The 22,465-nt window shown below is 51.4% G+C and overlaps 2 protein-coding genes across 4 annotated transcripts in view; both read right to left on the bottom strand.

Annotated features, from left to right (window-relative positions):
• LOC102444169 (cytosolic phospholipase A2 gamma-like) overlaps positions 1–13,926 on the bottom strand; it is an 89,400-nt gene extending 75,474 nt beyond the window's left edge. Inside the window, exons 1-7 of one of the 3 annotated variants that reach the window (XM_075911983.1) lie at positions 12,793–13,926; positions 10,240–10,344; positions 9,790–9,903; positions 7,918–8,060; positions 6,268–6,466; positions 4,314–4,431; positions 767–907 (exon numbers count right to left, since the gene is read on the bottom strand). In XM_075911983.1, coding sequence (XP_075768098.1) covers positions 767–907; positions 4,314–4,431; positions 6,268–6,466; positions 7,918–8,060; positions 9,790–9,903; positions 10,240–10,344; positions 12,793–12,855 — 883 coding nt within the window. In that variant the 5' untranslated portion in view covers positions 12,856–13,926. The remainder of the gene's footprint in view (positions 1–766; positions 908–4,313; positions 4,432–6,267; positions 6,467–7,917; positions 8,061–9,789; positions 9,904–10,239; positions 10,345–12,792) is intronic. The other 2 variants (XM_075911984.1, XM_075911982.1) reach the window with 2 other exon arrangements.
• A 6,633-nt stretch (positions 13,927–20,559) lies between these two features.
• LOC142821313 (olfactory receptor 14I1-like) lies at positions 20,560–21,730 on the bottom strand. Its single transcript, XM_075912189.1, has one exon. The coding sequence runs from the start codon at positions 21,541–21,543 to the stop codon at positions 20,560–20,562; it is 984 nt and encodes a 327-aa protein (XP_075768304.1). The 5' UTR covers positions 21,544–21,730.
• Between the last annotated feature and the right edge of the window lie 735 nt (positions 21,731–22,465).

Below are 22,465 nucleotides of genomic sequence, written 5' to 3'. Positions count from 1 at the left end.
TTATTATATCCCCTAGGAAAACTATTTCCCGAGGATGGTAGTAAAGCGCTGGGCTGAGTTCCCTAGGGAGGGGGTGGAGTCTCCATCCCTAGAGGTGGTTAAGTCCTGGCGTGACCAAGCCCTGGCTGGGATGGTTGAGTTGGGTTGGTCCTGCCTTGGGCAGGGGGCCGGACTTGATGACTCCTGAGGTCTCTGCCAGCCCTAGGATTCTGGGATTCTTTGCATCCACAAATACTTTTTCCCCCTCAAAATTGATTCTATGAAAAGGACCATTGGAAAGAGGAGGTGACAGCAGTGCGACGGGGTGAACATGGCCTGGCATTTTCCTCCTGCCCCTTCTCAGGGGGAGGGGAACTCGTGCGGGTGCACCACTGAACTCTGGGTCTCCGATGGCCACGGGCAGTGGCTGTGAGCGGGGTGCGGAGGAAGAGGAGGGAGGGGTGCGTTAGAGGGACATCGGTCTGTGGGACAGGGTGGGGATCGGTGCCCAAGGACCCCCCATGGACTTTGGAGGGAGAGTTTTGCTTGTGGTCAGATGTGCTCGAATCCCGACAGTGGGGCTCTCTCTGCTCGACACCGGCTGGGTGCATGGGAGAGGGGACGTTTTGCCTCTGAGCTGCACCCAGGGGTGCTGTGTAACGTTCAGGGTAAAGACTCGAGCTGGTTCTCTGTCCCACTGTGAAACAGGAGCCCCAGGTATTGCACCGAGCCCTTCCCACTGCCAGCTCCACCTGACAGGTGGGAATCAAGGGACTTCGCGACTCACCTTGCAAGTAGCCGATGTGTTTCTCTTCCTTCTGTTCTCTCAGAGTCCCACCGTGGAATTTGCTTCCCAAGGCCTTAGTGCTCACGAATGCCCCCAGGCCAGAGAGGCCAGACTCATGGGGGGTGTATTCAAACCAGGGCCCTAGGAAATAGAGAGAGGGAAAGAACATGAGAAAGTAAGAACGGCCGGGGGGGGTCAGACCAAAAGCCCGTCCAGCCCAGTGTCCTGTCTCCCAACAATGGCCAGCGCCAGGTGCCCCAAAGGGAGTGAACAGGGACCCATCCAGTGACCCCCCTCCCCTGTCACCCATTCCCAGCCCCTGTCAAACAGAGGCCCTGCCTGTCCTGGCTAATAGCCATTGATGGACCCAACCTCCATGAATCTATCTAGGGGTCTGTCTACACTACAGCGCTAATTCGAACTAACTTAGTTCAAATTAGTTAATTCGAACTAAGCTAATTCGAACTAACGCATCTAGACTTAAAAACTAGTTCGAATGAGCGTTTTGCTAATTCGAACTAGCATGTCCACATTAAGTGGACCCTGAACCGAGGTTAAGGATGGCTGGAAGCAGTGCCGGCAGGGCATCAGGTTAGGACTTAGAGCGTGGAGATGCTGTCTCAGGCTAGCTGAGGGCTGTGCTTAAAGGGACCCGACCCCCATCCCGGACAGACAGTTCTCAGGGGTTCCCCGCTTGCAAAGCAGTCCTGGCTTGGAGTGCCCTGAGTGCCCACACTCGGCACATCACAGCACTCGGCCATCAGCCCGGCTGTACTTGCCGCAGGCTGCCATCCGGATGGGGGGGTCAATCAAGGGGCTTCAGGAGAGCTTCCACCCCGAGGAGCCCACAGAGCCACCCCAGTCCTCCCCATCGGGGGCTCGTACCCCATTCCCCCCTCACCTCCTTCCACTTACCCCTCCCTAGCCCCCCTTCCTGATGTACAAAATAAAGGACAAATGTGTTCAAAAATAGAAACTCTTTTTATGGAACAAAACTGGGGGAGACTGGGAAAAGGAGATGGGAGGGGGGAAGAGAGAGGGTGGGAGAGGGGAGGGCAACTAAAATGATCAGGGGTTTGGAACAGGTCCCATATGAAGAGAGGCTAAAGAGACTGGGACTTCTCAACTTAGAAAAGAGGAGACTGAAGGGGGATAGGATAGAGGTCTATAAAATCATGAGTGGGGTGGAGAGGGTGCATAAAGAAAAGTTCTTCATTAGTTCCCATAATAGAAGGACTAGAGGACACCAAATGAAATGAATGGGTAGCAGGCTTCAAACTTATAACAGAAAGTTCTTCTTGACAAAGCAAATAGTTAACCTGTGGAACTCCTTGCTGCAGGAGGCTGTGAAGGCTAGAACTAGAACAGAGTTTAAAGAGAAGTGAGATCAAGTCATGGACGTTGGGTCCATGGTGTGGTATTAGCCAGGGGGTAGAAATGGTGTCCCTGGCCTCTGTTTGTGGAAGGCTGGAGAGGGATGGCATGAGACAAATGGCTTGGTCACTGTCTTCGGTCCACCCCCTCCAAGGTCCCTAGGGATGGCCGCTGTCGGCAGACAGGCTACTGGGTTAGATGGACCTTTGGTCTGACCCAGGACGGCCATTGTAAGCTCAGGGCTCAGGGTCGGGGGGTCTCAGTGGACCCCCTTGATTTTCATGCCAACCTGCTCCTGGATGGCCAGGCTGGCAGCTCTCCTGCCCTAGACGGCCGCTTTCCTGTGCCTAGTGCGGAGGTCATGGATGAGGTCCATGATGTCCGCACTAGCCCAGGCGGGCTCCGACCTCTTGCAGACCTGGGCAGGCTCTCGGGAGCCGCCAGCCTGGTCCCGGGAAGAGGCGGAGGGCTGGGTGGCAGCGGGTGGCTGGCTCATCCCGTGCCAGATGCAGGGTCTGCTGGCTGGGTGCTGGCAGGCTTGCACCTGGCACGGGCACCGTAGCCAGCCTGTGCCCCTTTAAGGGCTCCAGGGCCGGGAGGGGGGCAGAAGAATTTCCCTGGTGGTGCCCAGAGTGGCCACCAGGGAAAGCTGGGGAGGGCTAGCCTCCCACTAGTTCGAATTAAGTGGCTACACAGCCCTTAATTCGAACTACTTAATTCGAACTAGGCTTAGTCCTTGTAGAATGAGGTTTACCTAGTTCGAATTAAGCACACCGCTAGTTCGAATTAAGTTCGAACTAGCAGTTTGCATGTGTAGCGCCTAGCAAAGTTAATTCGAACTAACGTCTGTTAGTTCGAATTAACTTTGTAGTGTAGACATACCCTAGCTCTTTATTTGACCCCTGGTCTTCACAACCTCCTCTGGCAAGGAGTTCCACAGGTTGACTTTGCGCTGCATGAAGAAAAACTTCCTTTGGTTTGTTTTAAACCTGCTATTAATTTCATTTGGTGACCCCTAGTTCTTGTGTAATGGGAACAAGTAAATAATTATTCACTTTCCCCACAGCAGTCATGACTTTATAGACCTCCCCTATAGGGTACGTCTAGACTACCGCGTTTTGTCGACGGAAGTTTTGTCGACAGATACTGTCGACAAAACTTCTGTCGACAAAGAGCATCCAGACACATTGAGTTCTGTCGACAAAGCAAGCTGCTTTGTCGACAGAATTCCGTAGTCTGGACGCAGTGTTACAGGCAATAACACCTTCTGTCGACAGAGTTCTGTCGACAGAAGGCGTTATGCCTCGTAAAATGAGGTATACCAGCGTAGACAAAACTGCTGAGTTCTGTTGACGTTATGTCGCCAGAACTCAGCGGTAGTGTAGACGCTGGTATAGTTTTGTCGACAAAAGTCCACTTTTGTCGACAAAACTAGGTAGTCTAGACACACCCATAGTCTCCTCTTCTCTAAGCTGAAAAGGCCCCATCTCTTTAATTTCTCTTCATATGGCTCCCGTTCCAAATTCCTAAGTATTTTGGTTGCCCTTTTCTGAAACTTCTCCAAGTGGCATGTAAAATGGCCCCTTTGAAGGGCCAGTTTTCTGTTCCCTTTTTGTCCGAGGGCAATAAGTTCTCAATCCCCCTTCCTCTCTGATCTATTTACTCCATTCCATTTTTCAGTCTTTTCTTTCGTCCATGGTCATTTTCTCCTGTGACCTCCTCCTCCTAGTGTTTCCCTCCTAAGCCATCATGTCCTGTCCTTGCACATCCCAGAATCCTTCTTGGTGTGGGGCCCCTTCACCAACCCATCCCTCACTCCATAGAAAGGTGGAAAGGGAAAACGCATCATAACGAGTCAAATCTAAAAACGATACGTTTAACGGTAGAGCCCATCGAAAAGGGGAAAACAATGTCACATTTTCTGAAGTTTCCCAACTTCTTTTCCTTTTCCAGATTCTTTTCTTAAACACATTGGGCCATTTATAAAAAGTGTATTTAATAGACATTTGCTTTGTTTTCAACGTCACTGTTGAAATAATCATGGGAAATTTCCATTTTTTTGACTTATTGAAGAACATCAATAACCATTCTGGCAATGGGGGTAATAAAAATGTGATTGAAACTTAGGGAGAGAGACTGGAGAGGTGTATGAAAAAAATCCACATTTCTTTACCTGAGCTTGTTTTACCTTCTTTACTCAATTTGCTATATTCTACTGCTGCATAGATGGGGTAAGGGTTAGTTCCTTTTGTGGAGGCATCATTGTGTTGAGATAACTTGGTTGGATCATGCTGGAAAGGTGAGAATTGATTAGTGCCGAAAAAGAAAAGTTTTGGTGAAGTTGCTAGAAATTCTGTTCCTTGCTATAGATTGAGCCTCTGTAGTCTGGCGCTTGGTTCCGAACCAGAGAATTTTCCTTACCATGGGAGGTCAATATGGTCTAGCAGCATGAACAACACTTCCTCTGCTTGCTAAGCTCTTAGAAAACATTTTGAGGTAAATTAGAGCTAAATAACAACAGCACAGAACACTGAGAGCCAGGCTTGGTAGCTGTAAACAAAGTTGATGAGACCGTTGGAAACTTGGCCCCACCTATGATAAGTGGACATCCAGCTAGGGGTTCTGGACTGGCGAGGGTCAACCTGTAATTAGTTCAGGCTGCCAATTAAACCCTTTTCACCAAGACTACCATTGTCTTCATCATTTTTCCCTCCTTCTAACATGCGCTGTGCAGATAAACAAGCAAGGCTGTATAGACCATAGTGGAGATTTTCAAATGGGCCTAACTGAATTAGATCCAGAGTTTGGAAAGTATTTGGCACCTAACGATGCAAAGCAGAACCTAAAGGTCTTTTCAAAAGCAGCTAAGCAAGGTCAGTGCCTTAGGACAGTGTTTCTCAACCTTTATATATATATATATATATATATATATATATATATATATATATATATAAAGTACCCTTAAAAAAAAAGTACCCCCTGTACCTATAGTTTTCAGACAAATACAAAAAATTTCTACCATTGCAACACATTTGTTTGAACAACTTAATCATAGCTGGGGGAGTGATGAAATTTTTGAGTGTAAAAAATACAAAAATAATCAAGCGCTGTAAAACTTAAAACAAAAATTCAGTTTTCTCCAAATGTCAGTTATGTTGATTTACTCCCCAGACATCTGTCAAGTACTCCTAAGGGTACTCAGACCCCTGGTTGAGAAACACTGCTTTAGGACATGACTACGCTGGAAAAAAACAGTTTGCTTATCTCTTTGAGGAAATACCAAGTGTTAAGACTATAAGTATATCAGTGTAGCTGGCGTGGCAAAGGGGAGAGGCTCAAACCTCACATAGGTGAGTCTCCTCCATATAAGAACTACACTTCCAGCTCCATTACTTAAATTACATTCAAATTACTAGGAATTAGGGAGTGGAAAATCCAGTCACAACATTTTTTTGTGAGTAGTAAATTCAACCAACACTAAATATTTTTGGAGTTCTGAAATTACTCAAAAATTCGGGTCCAATGTGGCAAATTCTTTGATCTGAGGTAAAAAAAAGCAAATAAGTTGAAATGCTTTGTTTGGGCCTGTTTGAACTGAAACATTTCAACTTGTTGTTTTGCAATGGGATTTTGTTGGGAAGTTTAGCTAATGGGGAAAAAAATCCCATCTCCAAAAAGTGACCTGAAATTTAAGCATTTTTTTCCCTGCAAGATAGAAGAACCCTTTGTTCAAAATTCAAGAGTATGATTGAGAATTTCATTCCTTTTAGCTCTTTTTTATATCAATTTACATTCCAGAAAGCCACGGATTTGGGGATCAGATGCCAGGGTTAGATTCTCACAAACAACCAAAGGGCCAAATTCCCAAGAGTTTTACTGGGAAATGGGTCTCCAAATCCCTTAAACAGACTGGAAGGCCTCATTTTAGAAATGGAAATACCACAGTGATCTTTGGCAGCTCCAGGGAAGAGGCTGGGGCCTACAAAATTACCAGGAGGGGTCAGAAAAATTTAAAATGTGAGCAGGAGTTATTCATCCTTCCACTCTTTTATTCCTGAATCCCAAGTACTGCCGAGAGAGAGAGAGAGAGAGAGAGAGAGAGACTCTGGATTTACATGCAAACCTACCAGTTTCAATACACTATAGACAAAGAAAGTGTCCCACACATCGGTCAGAGAGAAAAGTTCATCTTCAGCTGCCTGTTTCAACAAACGAAACTCTTCCCTAATATGACAGGTATCCTTGGAAAGTTTTTCACACAGCTCTTTTTCCAAGCCCTCTATGTTCTTTGCCCAGTTGTTCTCGTTGTAGAGAGTTGACATGCACCTTGGAATGAACCAGAGAGGGGTGCGGCTGAGACTAAGGACGTAGAAGAGGGCACCTCCCTCCCCCTTTTCATCTCCAACCTTCTGTTTCCCAGGCAGAACGATCATCCGGGCAAGTTCTAACACTGCTGTGACTTCACAAGAAATCCATCCGTGGCTGCCTGTCACCATGGCCACTAGGAAATTCATGCCAGTCACAGGGAGAGAGCCAAGACCCTCTGCTGAAAGCCAAGGCTGGGGGGAGAGGTAGATACGCTGGAGGGAAGGGATCAGAGTGACCTAGACACATTGGAGGGTTGGGCCAAAAAAAATCTGACGAGCTTCAACAAGGACATGGGCAGAGTCCTGCCCTTGGGACGGAAGAATCTCAGGCATTGGTACAGGGTGGACAATGACTGGCTAAGCAGCAATTTGGCAGAAAAAGGCCCTGGGAGGGACAGAGGAGGAGAAGCTGAGGATGAGTCAAGAGGGCGCCCTTGTAGCCAAGAAGACTAATGTCATATCGAGGTGCATTAGGAGGAGCGTTGCCAGCAGATCCAGAGAAGTGATTATTCCCCTTTATTCAGCTGTGGTGAGGCCACATCTGGAGTGTTGTGTCCAGTTCTGTCCCCGCTCCTCCCAAACGCCCCCACTACAGAAAGGATGTGGGTGCATTTGGAGAGGGTCCAGTGGAGGGCGACCAAAATGATTGCTGCTGTCGATGACCTAGCTACTAAAAGTAAAGCGTGCTCAGATGGAGAATCATGGAATCCCAGGGTGGGCAGAGACCTCGGGAGTCACCGAGTCCAGCCCCCTGCCCAAAGCAGGGACAATCGCAACTCAGTCACCCCAGCCAGGGCTTGGTCAAGCCGGGACTTAAACACCTCTAGGGATGGAGATTCCACCCCCTCCCTAGGGGACCCATCCCAGTGCTTCCCCACCTACCTAGTTTTTCCTACTATCCAACCTAGACCTCCCCCTATGCAAGTTGAGCCCATTGCTCCTTGTTCTGCCATCTGCCCCCACTGAGAACAGCCTCTCTCCAGCCTCTTTGGAACCCCCCTGCGGGAAGTTGAAGGCTGCTTTCAAATCCCCCCTCACTCTTCTCTTCTGCAGACTAAAGAAGGCCAGATCTTTTAGCTTCTCCTCATAGGTCTTGTGCTCCAGCCCACAAATCATTTCTGCATTTCTCTGTTCCACCCTCTCCAGTGCACCCACATCCTTTCTGTAATGTGGAGCTCAAAACTGGACACGATACTCCAGATCTGCCCCCCCCACATACTTTCTGTAGGGTGGGGGCCGGAATTGAATGCATTACCCCCATGCTCCCGGAGTATAGAATAGACACACCCCAGGTGCTTCTGAAGACGTCACTCACAACACATGGAAAACGTTCAGGGCTAAATCATCATAAGAATGTTCCAACTCTTCAGGAAGAGTGGTTCATTCACCCTTCTACAGACCGGCACCTACCAGGTGGATCCCGACACCCCGCACAGGTACATGACGGCGTCCAGCAGGCCTTGTTTCTGCATCTCCGCCAAGGTTCCCAGAAGGGCGATCATGGCCCGCAGACCCCCGCCCGATCCTAGCACGGCAATATTGGGCATGGTCTCCTGGGAAAGGGGAAGAGAAAACGACAAATGAAGGAAGAACACCGAGGCCTCTCTGGTACCCAGCTCTGGTTACAGACCCGTTCGAGAAAGGGATGCATGTGAGGGCTTGGAGGGCGCTTGAAAACCCCTCAGCAATGCGGGTTCCTAACTCCCTTTGGTTTCCATTAGACATAGAATCTGGCTCAGATTTACTAGAGCTTTTTAGTGTCCTCTGTGGCTATGACCTTTGGTCCCCATGATTTACAGGCGCCATAGCTGTCTATCTGTTTGAAACAAATGTGTCATGTAGAAGGACTCGTCTCTGTGCCCCCAAAATGGAGGAAGGGCAGCTGCTCAGGAAATGATTTTTGTTGCTCTAAATTTGGCTCTTTCTTTCTTGGAGGGACTGAACTATTCATCCAAAAGTTAGGAGGTATCCACCTTCAAACCCTCCCTCCCTCCGAAATGATTCCCCCGTTGCCTGCCTACCCCCCTCAATTTCAAAATGTTTGTGTTGAAATTAATTTTTTGTGCATGATGGACATTTTTTCACAACACAGAAATTGTTCATCCAAGAGGCATTGAATGCAAAGTCAGCCCGTTGCGACACTAATGCGCTAACGGACAATGAGCACTAGAGAGAGACCGACTCTTCAGCACCAAAAAAACTCCAGGTCACTCTCCCTTGAGAAGACGGCTGTGAGGAGGAAGCAGGGAAAGTTTCTTAAGCTGGATCTGCAAGGCCCAAAGAGAGGAGACGTCCCTCAGGTATGTCGGGTGTGTAGAGCTCCCTTCCTTCCAGGGCCTCCACTTTGTAATGCTAGGTAACTCTCCTGGGGGGTTCCCCACAGCTCCACCATGTCAGTAAGAGAGGCACCACAGCAGGTAGGCAGCAGTAGTTGGCTTTTACCCTCCGTGCAGTTCAACCAGCAGAGGGCGCTGTGATGCATGCAGGAAGCATGTTACACAATCCCCATCCATTACTGATCTGAGCAATCAGTCAGGGAGCAATAGCGCACTCAACCCAGCTCCCTGTCCCTCTATGCTCCCCGGGATGGCTCTAATGGCCCCTTTCCATCTGTCCTCTGCTGCAGGCATGGTCTGGCTTCACAGCCACATGGCAGGGCCTGGTGATTCCAAGGGGCCCAGTGCTGCTGGCTGCTGTTGCTGATACCGTGACAGCAGGGTGGCCGGAGCCCTGGGACCTTTAAAGCGCCACCGGAGCCCTGGGTAGCGCTTAGGGCTGCCTGGAGAGACAGAGCTGCTGAAGCTTCATGGGGGAGGGAGGTCAAGGGCAGGGGAGCATGAATGGCCCTCTGGGTGGAACAATGCATTCTGGGAGGTCCTGAGTGGAGGTTGCCCCTGCCCCTTCAGCCAAAAGCTCCGCCCCTTCTGAGGGGTCAGAGCCAGCTCCACCCCATCCCAGTTTGCCAAGGGCCCTGCAGAGGCTGTTGTCTCCCCTGGTTTCCCAAAAGCCCGATATGGCACTTACAAGCATGTGACCCCTCTGGCGGCATGTGTCAGGGCTTGTGCCTCTAGCAGTGAAGGCCAAAGGATAGAAGCGGTGGATGTCTGTGGCCACGGGCTGCCCCCCTGCGGTTCGGGAGTGTCACGCTGGATGGGGAGCCCCTCCATGGGGCCTGATTTGTGAGGGATTTCCTGCCACTGAACCAGGCACCTCAATCACCACAGCCCTGCCTGACGGGCTAGAGCGTTCTCCTTAGCGCTGTAGGGCATGACGGAGGCCTACCTCATTACAGGCAATACCAAGGCTCTGGAGATAGCTCCGGACTTGCCCCATTCTGTTCCCACTGGCTTCCCTCTCGCCCGCTGACAGCTCCAGGGAGAACCGGACAGCGTCATCCTGCCAAAAATAAAAAGACAAAAAAATCCCCCAACTGATCTCTTCAAAGGCTGCCAGAGAGTAGAGATATGGGGGATGGGTGCAGCTGGCACAGGTGCCTCTGAAATTCCCTCTTAATGTTCGCCTCATGCCTAGAGACCTCACCAAGATCCCAGGCAGAACTGGGCAAAGGATCAATTTTCCCATTCACTGGACATTCTGAGAAGTTGCGGGGAGGAGGGGAGAGGGAACCAGTTTGAGTTGAACCCAGTCTAAAAATTGTAAAAATTTGGTCAAATAGAACAAAAGCAACTCTGGGCTGAACACAACACATTTCTCATCAGACAAATAATTTACCTTCCCTGACTCAGACATTTTCACTGCTTCTTCTAGGTTTCCTTGAGGACCCTGAGGGGAGGTGGAATTCTTCTGGAAGAGACAAACGGTCTCTTTAAGGAGCGTCTAGAAGAAAGGGCAGAGGACAAATCAGAACGCTGTTTTCTTCTGTCTGTAACTATTTCATAGAAAAGGAATGTTGAATATAGGAACATTGGGATATTGAGCGGGAATTGAAAAGGGGAAATAAAAGAGCTAGGAGCCCAAATCCTACTGAACCTCAAACTGGAAAGCAAGCCCCAACCACGGTGAGTTTAGAGGTTCCACTTTCCAAATATAAATGTAGTATATGGGAAATAGGAGAACAAGAGTGAGAGGCGGGGAAGGGGCGGCTTTACTGTGTAATGGACACTAGGAGGCAGCAGAGGGTGGGTGGGGAAGGGGCGGCTATACTGTATAATGGGCACTAGGGGGCAGCAGAGGGTGGGGGAAGGGGCGGCTATACTGTATAATGGGCTCTACGGGGCAGCAGAGGGTGGGTGCGGAAGGGGCGGCTATACTGTATAATGGGCACTAGGGGGCAGCAGAGGGTGGGAAGGAAGGGGCAGCTATACTGTATAATGGGCACTAGGGGGCAGCAGAGGGTGGGAGGGGGAGGGGCGGCTATACTGTATAATGGGCACTAGGGGGCAGCAGAGGGTGGGTGGGGAAGAGGCGGCTATACTGTATAATGGGCACTAGGGGGCAGCAGAGGGTGGGTGGGGAAGAGGCGGCTATACTGTATAATGGGCACTAGGTGGCAGCAGAGGGTGGGGGGAAGGGGCGGCTATACTGTATAATGGGCACTAGGGGGCAGCAGAGGGTGGGGTGGAGAAGGGGCGGCTATACTGTATAATGGGCACTAGGGGGCAGCAGAGGGTGGGTGGAGAAGGGGCGGCTATACTGTATAATGGGCACTAGGGGGCAGCAGAGGGTGGGGTGGAGAAGGGGCGGCTATACTGTATAATGGGCACTAGGGGGCAGCAGAGGGTGGGGTGGAGAAGGGGCGGCTATACTGTGTAAGGGGCACTAGGGGGCAGCAGAGGGTGGGTGGGGAAGGGGCGGCTATACTGTATAATGGGCACTAGGGGGCAGCAGAGGGTGGGTGGGGAAGGGGCGGCTATACTGTATAATGGGCACTAGGTGGCAGCAGAGGGTGGGGGGAAGGGGCGGCTATACTGTATAATGGGCACTAGGGGGCAGCAGAGGGTGGGGTGGAGAAGGGGCGGCTATACTGTATAATGGGCACTAGGGGGCAGCAGAGGGTGGGGTGGAGAAGGGGCGGCTATACTGTATAATGGGCACTAGGGGGCAGCAGAGGGTGGGGTGGAGAAGGGGCGGCTATACTGTGTAAGGGGCACTAGGGGGCAGCAGAGGGTGGGTGGGAAGTCCCCTCCCCTGCCCGCCCGCCTGCCCTCCCGCGGGGTCACTGTTTCCCTCCCACCCGTATCACCTGCACCCACTGCCCGTCCACTGCCCCAGCCCCTCAGCCATCACTGCGAGATCTGTATAAAGGGCACTGAGGGGCGGAGTGGAGGAGGGGCTGCTGTTTGGCCCCAGTGACGGGTCCCCCTCAACCCTGAGTACCTGCGTTTGAATCTTTCCCTGTTGCTGCTGCCCTTCCCCGCAGCCCCTGCCTGGAGTTTTCGAAGTCGGTAGCTGGGCTCGGATCTAGGATTCGAAGGGCCTTCCAGAGGAAGGTGCCCAAATCCCAGAGGGTCCCTAACTCCCCCGGTCCCATGGCAAGCCCAGCCAGCGGCCCCCAGCCGGCGCAGCCCAGGTGTCTGTGTGTCCCCCAGCGACCCAGGGAGCTCTGGGGGGAGTCGCTCCAGCTCTGCCCAGCTAGGGAGGCTGAGAGTCGCCCTGAGACCATCCCTGCTGAGTCTGGCTCCGTCCCCGGTACGGTGGCACTTTGCCATGTGCCCGCGTCTCCCTCCCATGTGGCCTGGGCCAGCCGCCCGCGCCCAGTGCTGAGAGTCCCTGAGCCCGTAGGTTAGAGCCCAACCACTGGGAACTCCTGCCACAGGGCTCAGCTGAGCCCTCTACTCCCACTGCCAGTGTCATGGTCTGTCCTCATTCCCATCCCCTGCTCTAACCACTCGAGCCTGCTCCTCTCCCAGGCTGGGTCTAGATTACGCAGTTTTTCCGGGATACCAGAGGCATCCCAGAAAAACTCCACCACATCCAGAAAAAAGCATCTGCTCTTCCTCTTTTTTTGGGGGGGGGGGGGGAAGCCCCTATTTTCTTCATTCCTTCCGACAGAGGAGGCTGTTCCCAAACTCGGCCCCGTGGAGACGGGTGAAATTTCAGAAAAGCCTCGTCCGACAAAACAATGAGAAAAAGGCACAAGACGCAGAGCCATTTGGCAAATGTTTTTCCTATAGTCTGGGTCGTCTAGGGGCCCCCTGCGAGAGAGCCCAGGACTCTCGGTTCCTCGCCGCTTTACCTTGAGCCTCTAGAATTCAGAACTTTAGGCGACCCTCAGGCCGACCATTGGGAATTTCTCCTGGCCCCCCGACAGGGTCGTTCACTCACCGTGTGCTGGGCTGGGACTCCGGTGGAAGAGACGGACGGGGATCCCTGCAGGGATGGAAGCATCTGAGCCTTGTCCTGCTCCGGGACCAGTTATATTTGGTTTGGTCGGGCAGGTGGATCTGGCACTCAGCCCATGGAGCCAGTCACAAGCAATTCCTAGGAACTGGGAGTGAAGAGAGATAATCAGCCAGGGTCGTGGGGAGTAGAGATGCAAGGAGCTGTAAAGTGCTGCTCCTTTTCTGTTATCACAAGTTGGAAGAATGGGTCGGCTTTTTGCACAGATGGGAGGGGGAGGTGTTGGTGCCCACGTCTCGCTAGACAAGAGCTGCCAAAGAGCAAGGTACAGGAGAAGGATGTTTCCCTCTAGACTAGAGCTTCAGGGGGTGGCCGAGTTAGTCTGTAACTAGAACAGGAAAACTTCACAACCAATGGGCTGGTAGCACATTAAAGATAAAAAGAACATGGAGCTGGGACCATGAGCTTTCGTGGGCACAGCCCACTTCTCCAGATGAGCGGCGTGATGGACGCCCAGCATCCGTCCGATCTGACTCCCATCCTGAGGGGGCTGGACAACTCCAGGAGAGTGGGGAAGAGACCCCAGGAGAAAATTGGTGTTTGTTGAAATTTGCCAGTGAATTTCAGTGGTGGGTAGGGTTTGGCTCTGGACGTCATTGAATTCCATTTTGTGGGTTCAGACATTTCAGGAAAGAGGGGGAGAAATTGGAGAGGGTCCAGAGAAGAGCAACAAGAATGGTTAAAGGTCTAGAGGTTGTGTTTGCCTTTTTCATTGTGAGGTTTTCCCCTTCTTTCCTTTCCCAGAAGAAAGAAAGAAAGAAAGAAAGAAAGAAAGAAAGAAAGAAAGAAAGAAAGAAAGAAAGAAAGAAAGAAAGAAAGAAAGAAAGCTTTAAAACACGCCACATGATTGGGGAAATTGGAGAGGGTCCAGAGAAGAGCAACAATGATGAAAGGTCTAGAGAACATGAGCTATGAGGGAAGAATGAAAGAACTGGGCTTGTTTAGTTTGGAAAATAGAAGACTGAGAGGGGGCATAGTAGCAGTTTTCAAGTATCTAAAAGGGTGTCACAAGGAAGAGGGAGAAAACTTGTTCATCTTGGCCTCTGAGGACAGAACAAGAAGCCATGGGCTTAAACTGCAGCAAGGGAGGTTTAGGTTGGACATTAGGAAAAAGTTCCTAACTGTCAGGAGGGTCAAACTCTGGAATAAATTGCCCAGGGAGGTTGTGGAATCCCCATCTCTGGAGATATTTAAGAGCAGGTTAGATAAATGTCTATCGGGGATGGTCTACACAGTACTGGGTCCTTCCATGAGGACAGGGGACTGGACTTGATGACTCTCGAAGTCCCTTCTAGTCCTAGTGTTCTATGATTTTCTGAGAGAGGTTTTTTTCTTCTCTTGAAACACACTCAGGCTACGTCTACACTACAAAGATTTTGCGCAAACATGGCCGTCTTTGTGCGAAAACCAGGGTAGCACGGCTCTCTGGCCACCTCGGGGCCCCTGTGACACGGGGAGGGCTGGGCCGACCACACACGGCCTTCCACCGGGGCATCCTCTCCTGCGGGCTGTGGACGGGTGCGGTGGCTGCTCACATAGGAGGCCATGGCCACGGGGCATGTGCGTGCAGGGAGGACTGACCGCTGCTCTCTGTGTCTTCTCCACAGCCGGACCAGCCAGGACGGAGGTCCGCACCACGCCACGGCAGCCACCTTCCACAGTCCAAGGGATCCGCAGACAAGCCAGGCCTGGGGAGGAGCTGATGCGTCAGCACATCGGGGTGATGCGTGACATCCATGCCACCCTGGCCCACCGGCTGAACACAGACCTGGAGTGACCTGGTGAGGGAACAGCCGCCTCCTGCCTTTCACCCTTTTACCCCCCTCCAATACCCACGGCCCACCCATCTGCCCACCCTGTCATCCGCCGGCTCCCTCCCTTCCCCACGGCCACGCCTATGGCCCCTTACGGCCACTCCTCATGCCTCCCCGCTGGCCCTGACCCCGGCTCCAGCTGCCCCTCCTGCTCACCCCTATGGGGTCCCTAGCCACACCCCACCCGCCCCAATGGGGCTCAGCAAGCTGCCCCACCACTCCTCCCAGTCCTAATCCCCCGTCCCAGTTCAGCCTCCCTCCCCCTGACTACCTTTGTTAATGTTTAATAACAAAAGAGTCGTTTTGTTGTAAACCACATGAAGGAGGTGTGTTCATAGGGAGGTCAGGGTCCGGACGGCCAGTTCTCAGGAACCAAGTTTACTCCCTGTTCTTAGGAGGCTTTGTGTAACCCTTCTGCCAGGCAGCACCAGCAGCAGCCAGAGCTGGGTCCAATATTTAGGGGTTCCTCTCCATCCATCCAACACAGAGCTGGCACAAGCCCCACCAAGTAACCTGGGAAATTCACACGCAGTCCCGGGCACGTCCGAGAGGCAATGCCTCCCCACCTGCAAGCAGGAAGTCTGAGCAGAGAAAAACCCTTAACAAAAGGGGAAGGAAGTTGCGTGGCGTTGAGTTGGGAAAACACCCCACACAATGCTCCTAAACAAAGCCACAAGTGACCCTCCCTTCTCACGTCGGTTGGGCAATTTCCTTTGCATCTCAGGTTCTCAAGTCCAGCAAGGTAAATGCTTCCTCCACATGGCCAGCCCCAACTCGCAGTTTTAACTCTTAGCAAGCAGGGTAGAAGAAATCCAGCCCTAGCACAATTAGCAGACGCTTCAGAGGGGGAGCTAGTCAGTAACTGGAACAACTCACAAAAAAAAACAAATAGTCCAGCAGCACCTTAGAGTCTAAGGGTATGTCTACACCAGCCCCCTAGTTCGAACTAAGGAGGCTAATGGAGGCATTTGAAGTTGCAAATGAAGCCCGGGATTTAAATATCCCGGGGTATGTCTACACTACAGCACTATTTCGAATTAACTTAATTAAGCTCATTCAAAATAACACATCTACACACAGAAACTATTTCAAAATAGCATTTTGCTATTTCAAAATAGCGCGTCCACACTGAGCGGACCCTGAACCGGGGTTAAGGCTGGCTGGAACCAGTGCCAGCAGGGCATCAGGTTGGGACTTAGTGTGTGGAGCTGCTGCCTGAGGCTAACTGAGCTCCGTGCTTAAAGGGACCCACCCCAGACAGACAGTTCTCAGGGTTCCCTGCTTGCTTGTCTGCCTCGATGAGGGACAGCAAAGCAGTCCTGTGTTGGAATGCCCTGAGCGCCCGCACTCGGGACACCACAGCACTCGGCCACATGGAGCCAGAGCTGCCCCTGGGCACGCCGGTGCATCTCGTGTGGTCGTTGTCATCAGCCCAGCTGCACTTGACACAGGCTGCCATCCGGGGGGTTCATCGGGGGGCTGTCAGGATCCAGGAGGCCCTGAGGGAGAGCGTCCACCCCGAGGAGCCTTCAGAGCCTCCCTGGCCCTCCCCACTGGGGTCTCCTGCCCCATTCCTCCCTCACGTCCTCCCACTTACCCCTCCCTAGCCCCCTTCCTGATGTCAAATAAAAGACACGTATGTTCAAAAATAGAAACTGGGTTTATTGAACAAAACTGGGGGGCGGGTGGACCTCTGGGGAGACTGGGAAAAGGAGGTGGGAGAGGGGAAGAGAGAGGGTGGGAGAGGGGAGGGGGAAACCTGGGAGGAGAGAGCTGGAAGGGGGAAGCAAGGGAAAGATGGGGGAGGGGAAGCTCAGGGTTGGGGGTCTCAGCGGACCAACCTGACTTTCATGCAAACCTGCTCCTGGGTTTGCATGTGGCCTTTGGTGGCCAGGCTGGCAGCTCTCCTGCCATAGACGGCCACGTTCCTCCATCTAGTGCGGAGATCATGGACATTGGGGGCATCCCCCCCAAACCTGAATAAGGTCGATGATCTCCACCCTGCACCAGGAAGGCGCCCACCTTCTCCGACCCCTGGCAGGCTCCTGGGAGCTGGCAGACTGCTCCTGGGGAGCGGTGGAGGGCTGGCTGCCAGTGGCTTGCTGGCTCCTATTTTGGGGCCACTGGGCCCCGTTGGTCACTGCTGGCTCTGGGCTGGCAGGCTTGGAGCTGGCACAGGCCCTGTGGCCAGGGTCTACCCCTTTAATGGCTCCGGGGCTGGGGGAGAGGAGAGGAAGTTTTCGTGGTTGTGCCCAGAGTGGCCACCAGGGCTCCCTGGGAAGGGCCGGAGGCCTCCTATTTCGAATGAAGTGTCTATACAATACTTAATTCGAAATAGCTATTTCCAATTTGGCGTTACTACTTGCAGAATGAGGTTTACCAAATTCAAAATAAGGGCTCCGTTATTTCGAATTTATTTTGAAATAGCGGTTTGCCTGTGTAAATGCTATTAAAGTGAATTAGAAATAATGGCTGTAAGTTCAAATTAACTTTGTAGTGTAGACATACCCCGGGCTTTATTTGCATCTTCCCGTCCGGGCGTCATTTTTAAATCCCCTTAGACCGAACTAACAGCCCACGGCTACAGGCGGCAGTCAAACGTTAACTCGAACTAAGTCCTGAGTTCAAGTTAACTGTTACACTGCATTCCACAATGGTAGGAATAACTAGTGGAGCGAGGTAACTAGTGGTGGGTTCCAGGGATCTGTAGTGGAACCAGAGCTGCTCAACGAATCATAAATGGTCTTGAAAAAGGAGTAAACAGAGAGTTGGCAAAGTTTGCAGATGATACAAAATTACATAAAATAGTTAAAAGTTGCCTGGGCAGAGTTTACAAAGGGACCTCGCAAAACTGGGTGATTGGGCAACACAAGGGCAGATGGAAATCAGTGTTGATAAATGCAAATTAATGCACTTGGGGAAATACAATCCTTGCTGTACAAACAAAAAAGATAAGGTTCAAATTAGCTGCCATGACTCAATCGAGAGAGCTTGGAATCACTGTAGTTAGTTCCCTGAAAACATCTGCTCCGTGTGCAATGGCAGTCAGAAAGCAAACAGAATATTGGGAATCCTTAGCGGACCACAAGCTAAATTTGAGCCAACAGTGGGATGCTGTTGCAAAAAAAGCAAACCTGATTCTGGGCGGCATAAACAGGAGTGGGGTGAGCAAGACATGAGAAGTCATTCTTCCGCTCTGCTCTGCGCTGGTTAGGCCTCGGTTGGAGGATTGCATTTCAAGAAAGAGGTGGAGAAATTGGAGAAGGTCCAGAGAAGAGCAACAAAAATGATGAAAGGTCTGGAGAACATGAGCTAGGAGGGAAGACTGAAAGAACTGGGCTTGGTTAGTTTACAAAAGAGAAGACAGAGGGGACATGAGAGCGCTTTTCAGGTATCTAAAAGGGTGTTACAAGGAGGAGGGAGAAAACTTGTTCTCCTTGGCCTCTGAGGACAGGACAAGGAACAATGGACTTAAGCTGCAGCAAGAGAGATTGAGGTTGGACATTAGGAAAAACTTCCTGCCTGTCCTGGTGGTTAATCACTGGAATAAATTGCCCAGGGAAGTTGTGGAATCTCCCCTGAAGAGCAGGTTGGACAGACACCTGTCAGGGATGGTCTAGACGGTGCTTGGTCCTGCCGTGCAGACAGGGGACTGGAGTCGATGGCTCTCGAGTCCCTCCCAGTTCTCGTGTTCTAGGATTCTGTGATTAGGAAAGGAATAGATAATAAGACAGAAAATATCAAACCGCCTCTCTGTAAAGTCACGGCGCCCACATACTGTGTACAGACACGGTCACCCCATTTAAAAGTATAAAAGTTGGATTTGGAAAAGATGCAGAAAGGGCCACCGAAATGAGGAGGGGTGAGGAACAGCTTCCATCGGAGGAGAAACTAACAAGACTGGGACTGTTCAGCTAGGACAAGAAATGACGAAAGGGCGGGATGGGGGGTGGGGGAAGGATTTGTTAGAGGGCTAGAAAATCAGGAATGGTGTGGGGAAAAGAGACCAAGGAAATGTTATTCATTCCAGCACTAATGGAGCACAGGAAAGCACACACAGATGCTGATAGGCTGCAGGTTTTAAACAAGCAAATGGGATGATTTCTTTGCAATCAACCTTTGGACCTTTTTCTGAGGAGATGGGCGAAGGGCCCAAACTATAAAACTAGAACAGGATTCCACTGAGAACTAGGTAAATCCATGGACTTCTTCACTAGATCCGCCCATCAATACTTATTAGCCAGGCTGGGCAGGGAAGGGTCCCTGGCTTTTGTGTGTCAGGAGCTGGGAATGGGCGACAGGGAGTCACTGGAGTGTGGGTATAAGGGGGGCAGTGACTATCTAAGGATATGGCTTGGTGTCTTAATTTTGATTTCCAAAATGAGTCAGAGGTTCCCAGGTAGAAACAGCCAGACACTACATTTGGATTCAGGAAAACTTAATTTTGAATATCTGTCTTCGCCAAAGGATTAATGCCCACACAACAGATATCAGACAGGATCACAAAGAAAAAACAGTTTCTTGCCATTTCAACCAGAAAGGACACTGTCTCAATGACTTGATTACCTGCATCCTGCTTCAAAGGCCTTTTAAGACTACACTTGAAAGAGAATCCTCTGAACTGTCATTCATGCTTAAATTCAACACTTTACGCCTAAGTTTCAATAAAGACTCTAATTATCTTACCCATTACAAAGATAGCTTCCCCAATTATCACCTCTAATATCATTAGCTCACAGACATTTACCTTCCCCCATTCCCCTTCTGTTCTGAAATTTGATTTGTCCTTTTCATGTGTGTTCATTTTTTTTAAATTGTATCCTTTGGTATATATGGTTGTGGCAATTTTCTTCCACTATTTGATCTGAGGAAGTGGGTCTGGCCCACGAAAGCTCATCACCTAATAAACCATCTTGTTAGTCTTTAAAGTGCTACATAGTCCTATTTTTTGTTTTATTTATCCCCACACATGCCCTCTTATCTATCTATCCATCCATCCCCATAAACCCCCTCTATCTATGTATCTATCTATCCCCACATACCCCCTCTAATCTATCCATCCATCCATCCATCCACACGCACCCCCTCCATCTATCTCTTTCAGAGGCTGGGAATGGGATACAGGGGAGGGATCACTGGATGATTCCCTGTTCTATTCACACCCTCTGGGCACCTGGCGTTAACCACTGTGGGCAGACAGGACACTGGTCTGGATGGGCCTTTGGTCTGACCCACTTTCTCATGTTCTTATTAAAATCATCATTCCAGCTGGAATTCAACCATTCCTACACCTGCAGATTCCCTTTCCTGTCCCTTGGTCAGTATGGGAAAAATTGAGCTCTCATGGAAAGTCCTATCAAAGTGTTTACATCTCAACACCCTCTAGTGGATGGCAAGAACAAACATTTTTTTCTAAGCAAACATACCCCACGCTTCTCAATTCACCCCAAACAGCTCCACCAGCAAAACAAAAAAGCAGAGACAATCAAGGAAAGAAAACATCACAGATTCCAAACAAAAACATTAAACTTTCCACTCCCGGAAAGAGAAAAGCAAACACTCAACAAAGGTGACTCAAGACATTGCGTTAGCTACCAATTTAATGTGCAAGGGGCTCTCACAACATGATGATGGTACCAATACAACCCTCACAATGGATTAATGGATCTGTCCTGACTTTATTTACCCTGCTGGAACCCGACAAACTTTGTTGATTTAAGTGGAGTTGGACTGGAGTGCTAGTATCGCGTACGCACTAGTGGAACTCAACCGAGAGTCCATTGACTTAATCGGAGTTGGACTGGAGTTTCGCGATCATGTACGCTCCTTGCATGTGATTTTCCCAGAGAATGAATGTTCTCATACTTGAATGCTGCTATTACAAAAGCCAGAATAAAGTCACGGGCATGGGAGAAAGCCAGAGCATGTTATTTCTGGTGAATAATGTCCATACTGTTAGCCTTCTCAATGCCGCTTTGATCTCCTTGTTCCTCATGCTGTAGATGACTGGATTCATCATGGGCGGCACCACGGCGTAGACCACAGCCACCGCCAGATCCAGTCCTGGGGCTGAGCTGGAGCGGGGCTTGAGGTGGGCAAAGGTGCCAGTGCAGATGAACAAGGAGATGACGATGAGGTGGGGGAGGCAGGTGGAGAAGGCCTTGTGCCGGCCCTGCCCGGAAGGGATTCGCAGCACCGCGGAGAAGATGTGCGCGTACGACACGACGATGAAAGCGAAGCAGCCTAATAGCAAGCAGGCGCTAAAGCCCAGCACGCCAACTTCGCTGCGGTACGCGCCGGGGCACAAGAGCTTGAGGAGCTGGGGGAGTTCACAGAAGAACTGGTCAATGACGTTGGACTGGCAGAGGGGCAACCAGAAGGTGTTCCCGGTGTGCAGAGCAGAGTAGACCAGACCAGTGAGCCAGGCGCCGGCGGCCAAGCGGACACACGCTGTCCGGTTCATCACGCGCTCGTAGTGCAGCGGTTGGCAGATGGCCACGTACCGGTCGTAGGCCATGACGGTGAGCAAGCCAAAGTTGGCTGCAGCAAAGAAGACGAAGAGAAAGACTTGGGCGACGCATCCCACATAGGAAATGGAGCGGATGTCCAGGAGGGAGTTGGCCATGGACTTAGGGACGGTGACGGAGATGGAGCCGAGGTCAAGGAGGGACAGGTTCCCCAGGAAGAAGTACATAGGGGTGTGGAGCTGGCGGTTGACGGCAATGGCTGAGATGATGAGAAGGTTCCCCACCAGGGTGGCCAGGTAAAGAACCAGGAACAGCACGAAGTGCAGAATCTGCAGTTCCCGGATGTCGGAGAACCCCAGGAGCAGGAACTCAGCCATGGAGCTTTGGTTGGACATTTTCTCCCTCAGCACATGGTGGGATGGCTGCGGAGGGAAAAAACAAAGACTGGGATCCAGGGTCCCGTCTTACCCGAGGTGACGGCACCTCTCCTCTGACAACCAGGCCATTAGTCAGGCATGTTAGCCCATCAACGCACATGGCCGTCGCTCCCAACATTTCTGGGTGGTTTTACACCGTCTGAGGATCTGGCCCAGGGATTGGCTTGAGGAAATCTACTCTACATTTGAGTCTGTCTGTGTCACCAAAGTGCGGGGGTGTCCACAGGTCCTGTCCGTCCATCTGTAGCCAGACGGGACTCTCAGCTGGCTGGGAGCACAGGAGGGTAATTAGTCGACAGGGACACGGCGTAGAACAGACTTGTCAGCACAGGAACCAGGAGCATCCTGTACCATCCATCTTGGGAAGAGGGGGGCTGAGAACTAGGGGCCCTGACCCTGCCCCTCAAGACAGCCAAGAGTGGCATCCATGCAGCTCCTGGTCCCAGCCCTGCCCTTCCTCCAGGCAGGGCTGGATTAAGGAGGGGGACTAGCCGGGCAGCTGCCGAGGGTGCCAACCTATGGGGGAAGCCCGATGGCAGCTATAAGGTGTGCAGTGCACCGGGGGGGGGGGGGGGGCGCCGCACATGTGCTGTGCACCCAGGGGTGGAGCTGTGCAAGCATCGCACACCTGCTGCCCAGGGCGCAGGAATGGCTCGAGCTGGCCCTGGCCCCAGGCTTTTGTTCTGCTTCCAGGACAAAGGATACTACCTGATCGCCCCCCCTCCCAGGCTCCAGTTAGAAAGGTGTTGCCCATTTTGTGAGAGAATCTGTCCAACTGACATTCCCACCACCATCTAGATATTAGTAAAGCACTCAGGGAAACTGAGGCACGCCCCCGGGGTTACCACAGGACAGTAACACTCACATGCGACAGAACTGA

Source organism: Pelodiscus sinensis, chromosome 30 (genome assembly GCF_049634645.1).
Source record: "Pelodiscus sinensis isolate JC-2024 chromosome 30, ASM4963464v1, whole genome shotgun sequence".
NCBI lineage: Eukaryota > Metazoa > Chordata > Testudines > Trionychidae > Pelodiscus > Pelodiscus sinensis.
This window is presented reverse-complemented; position numbering and strand designations above follow the sequence as displayed.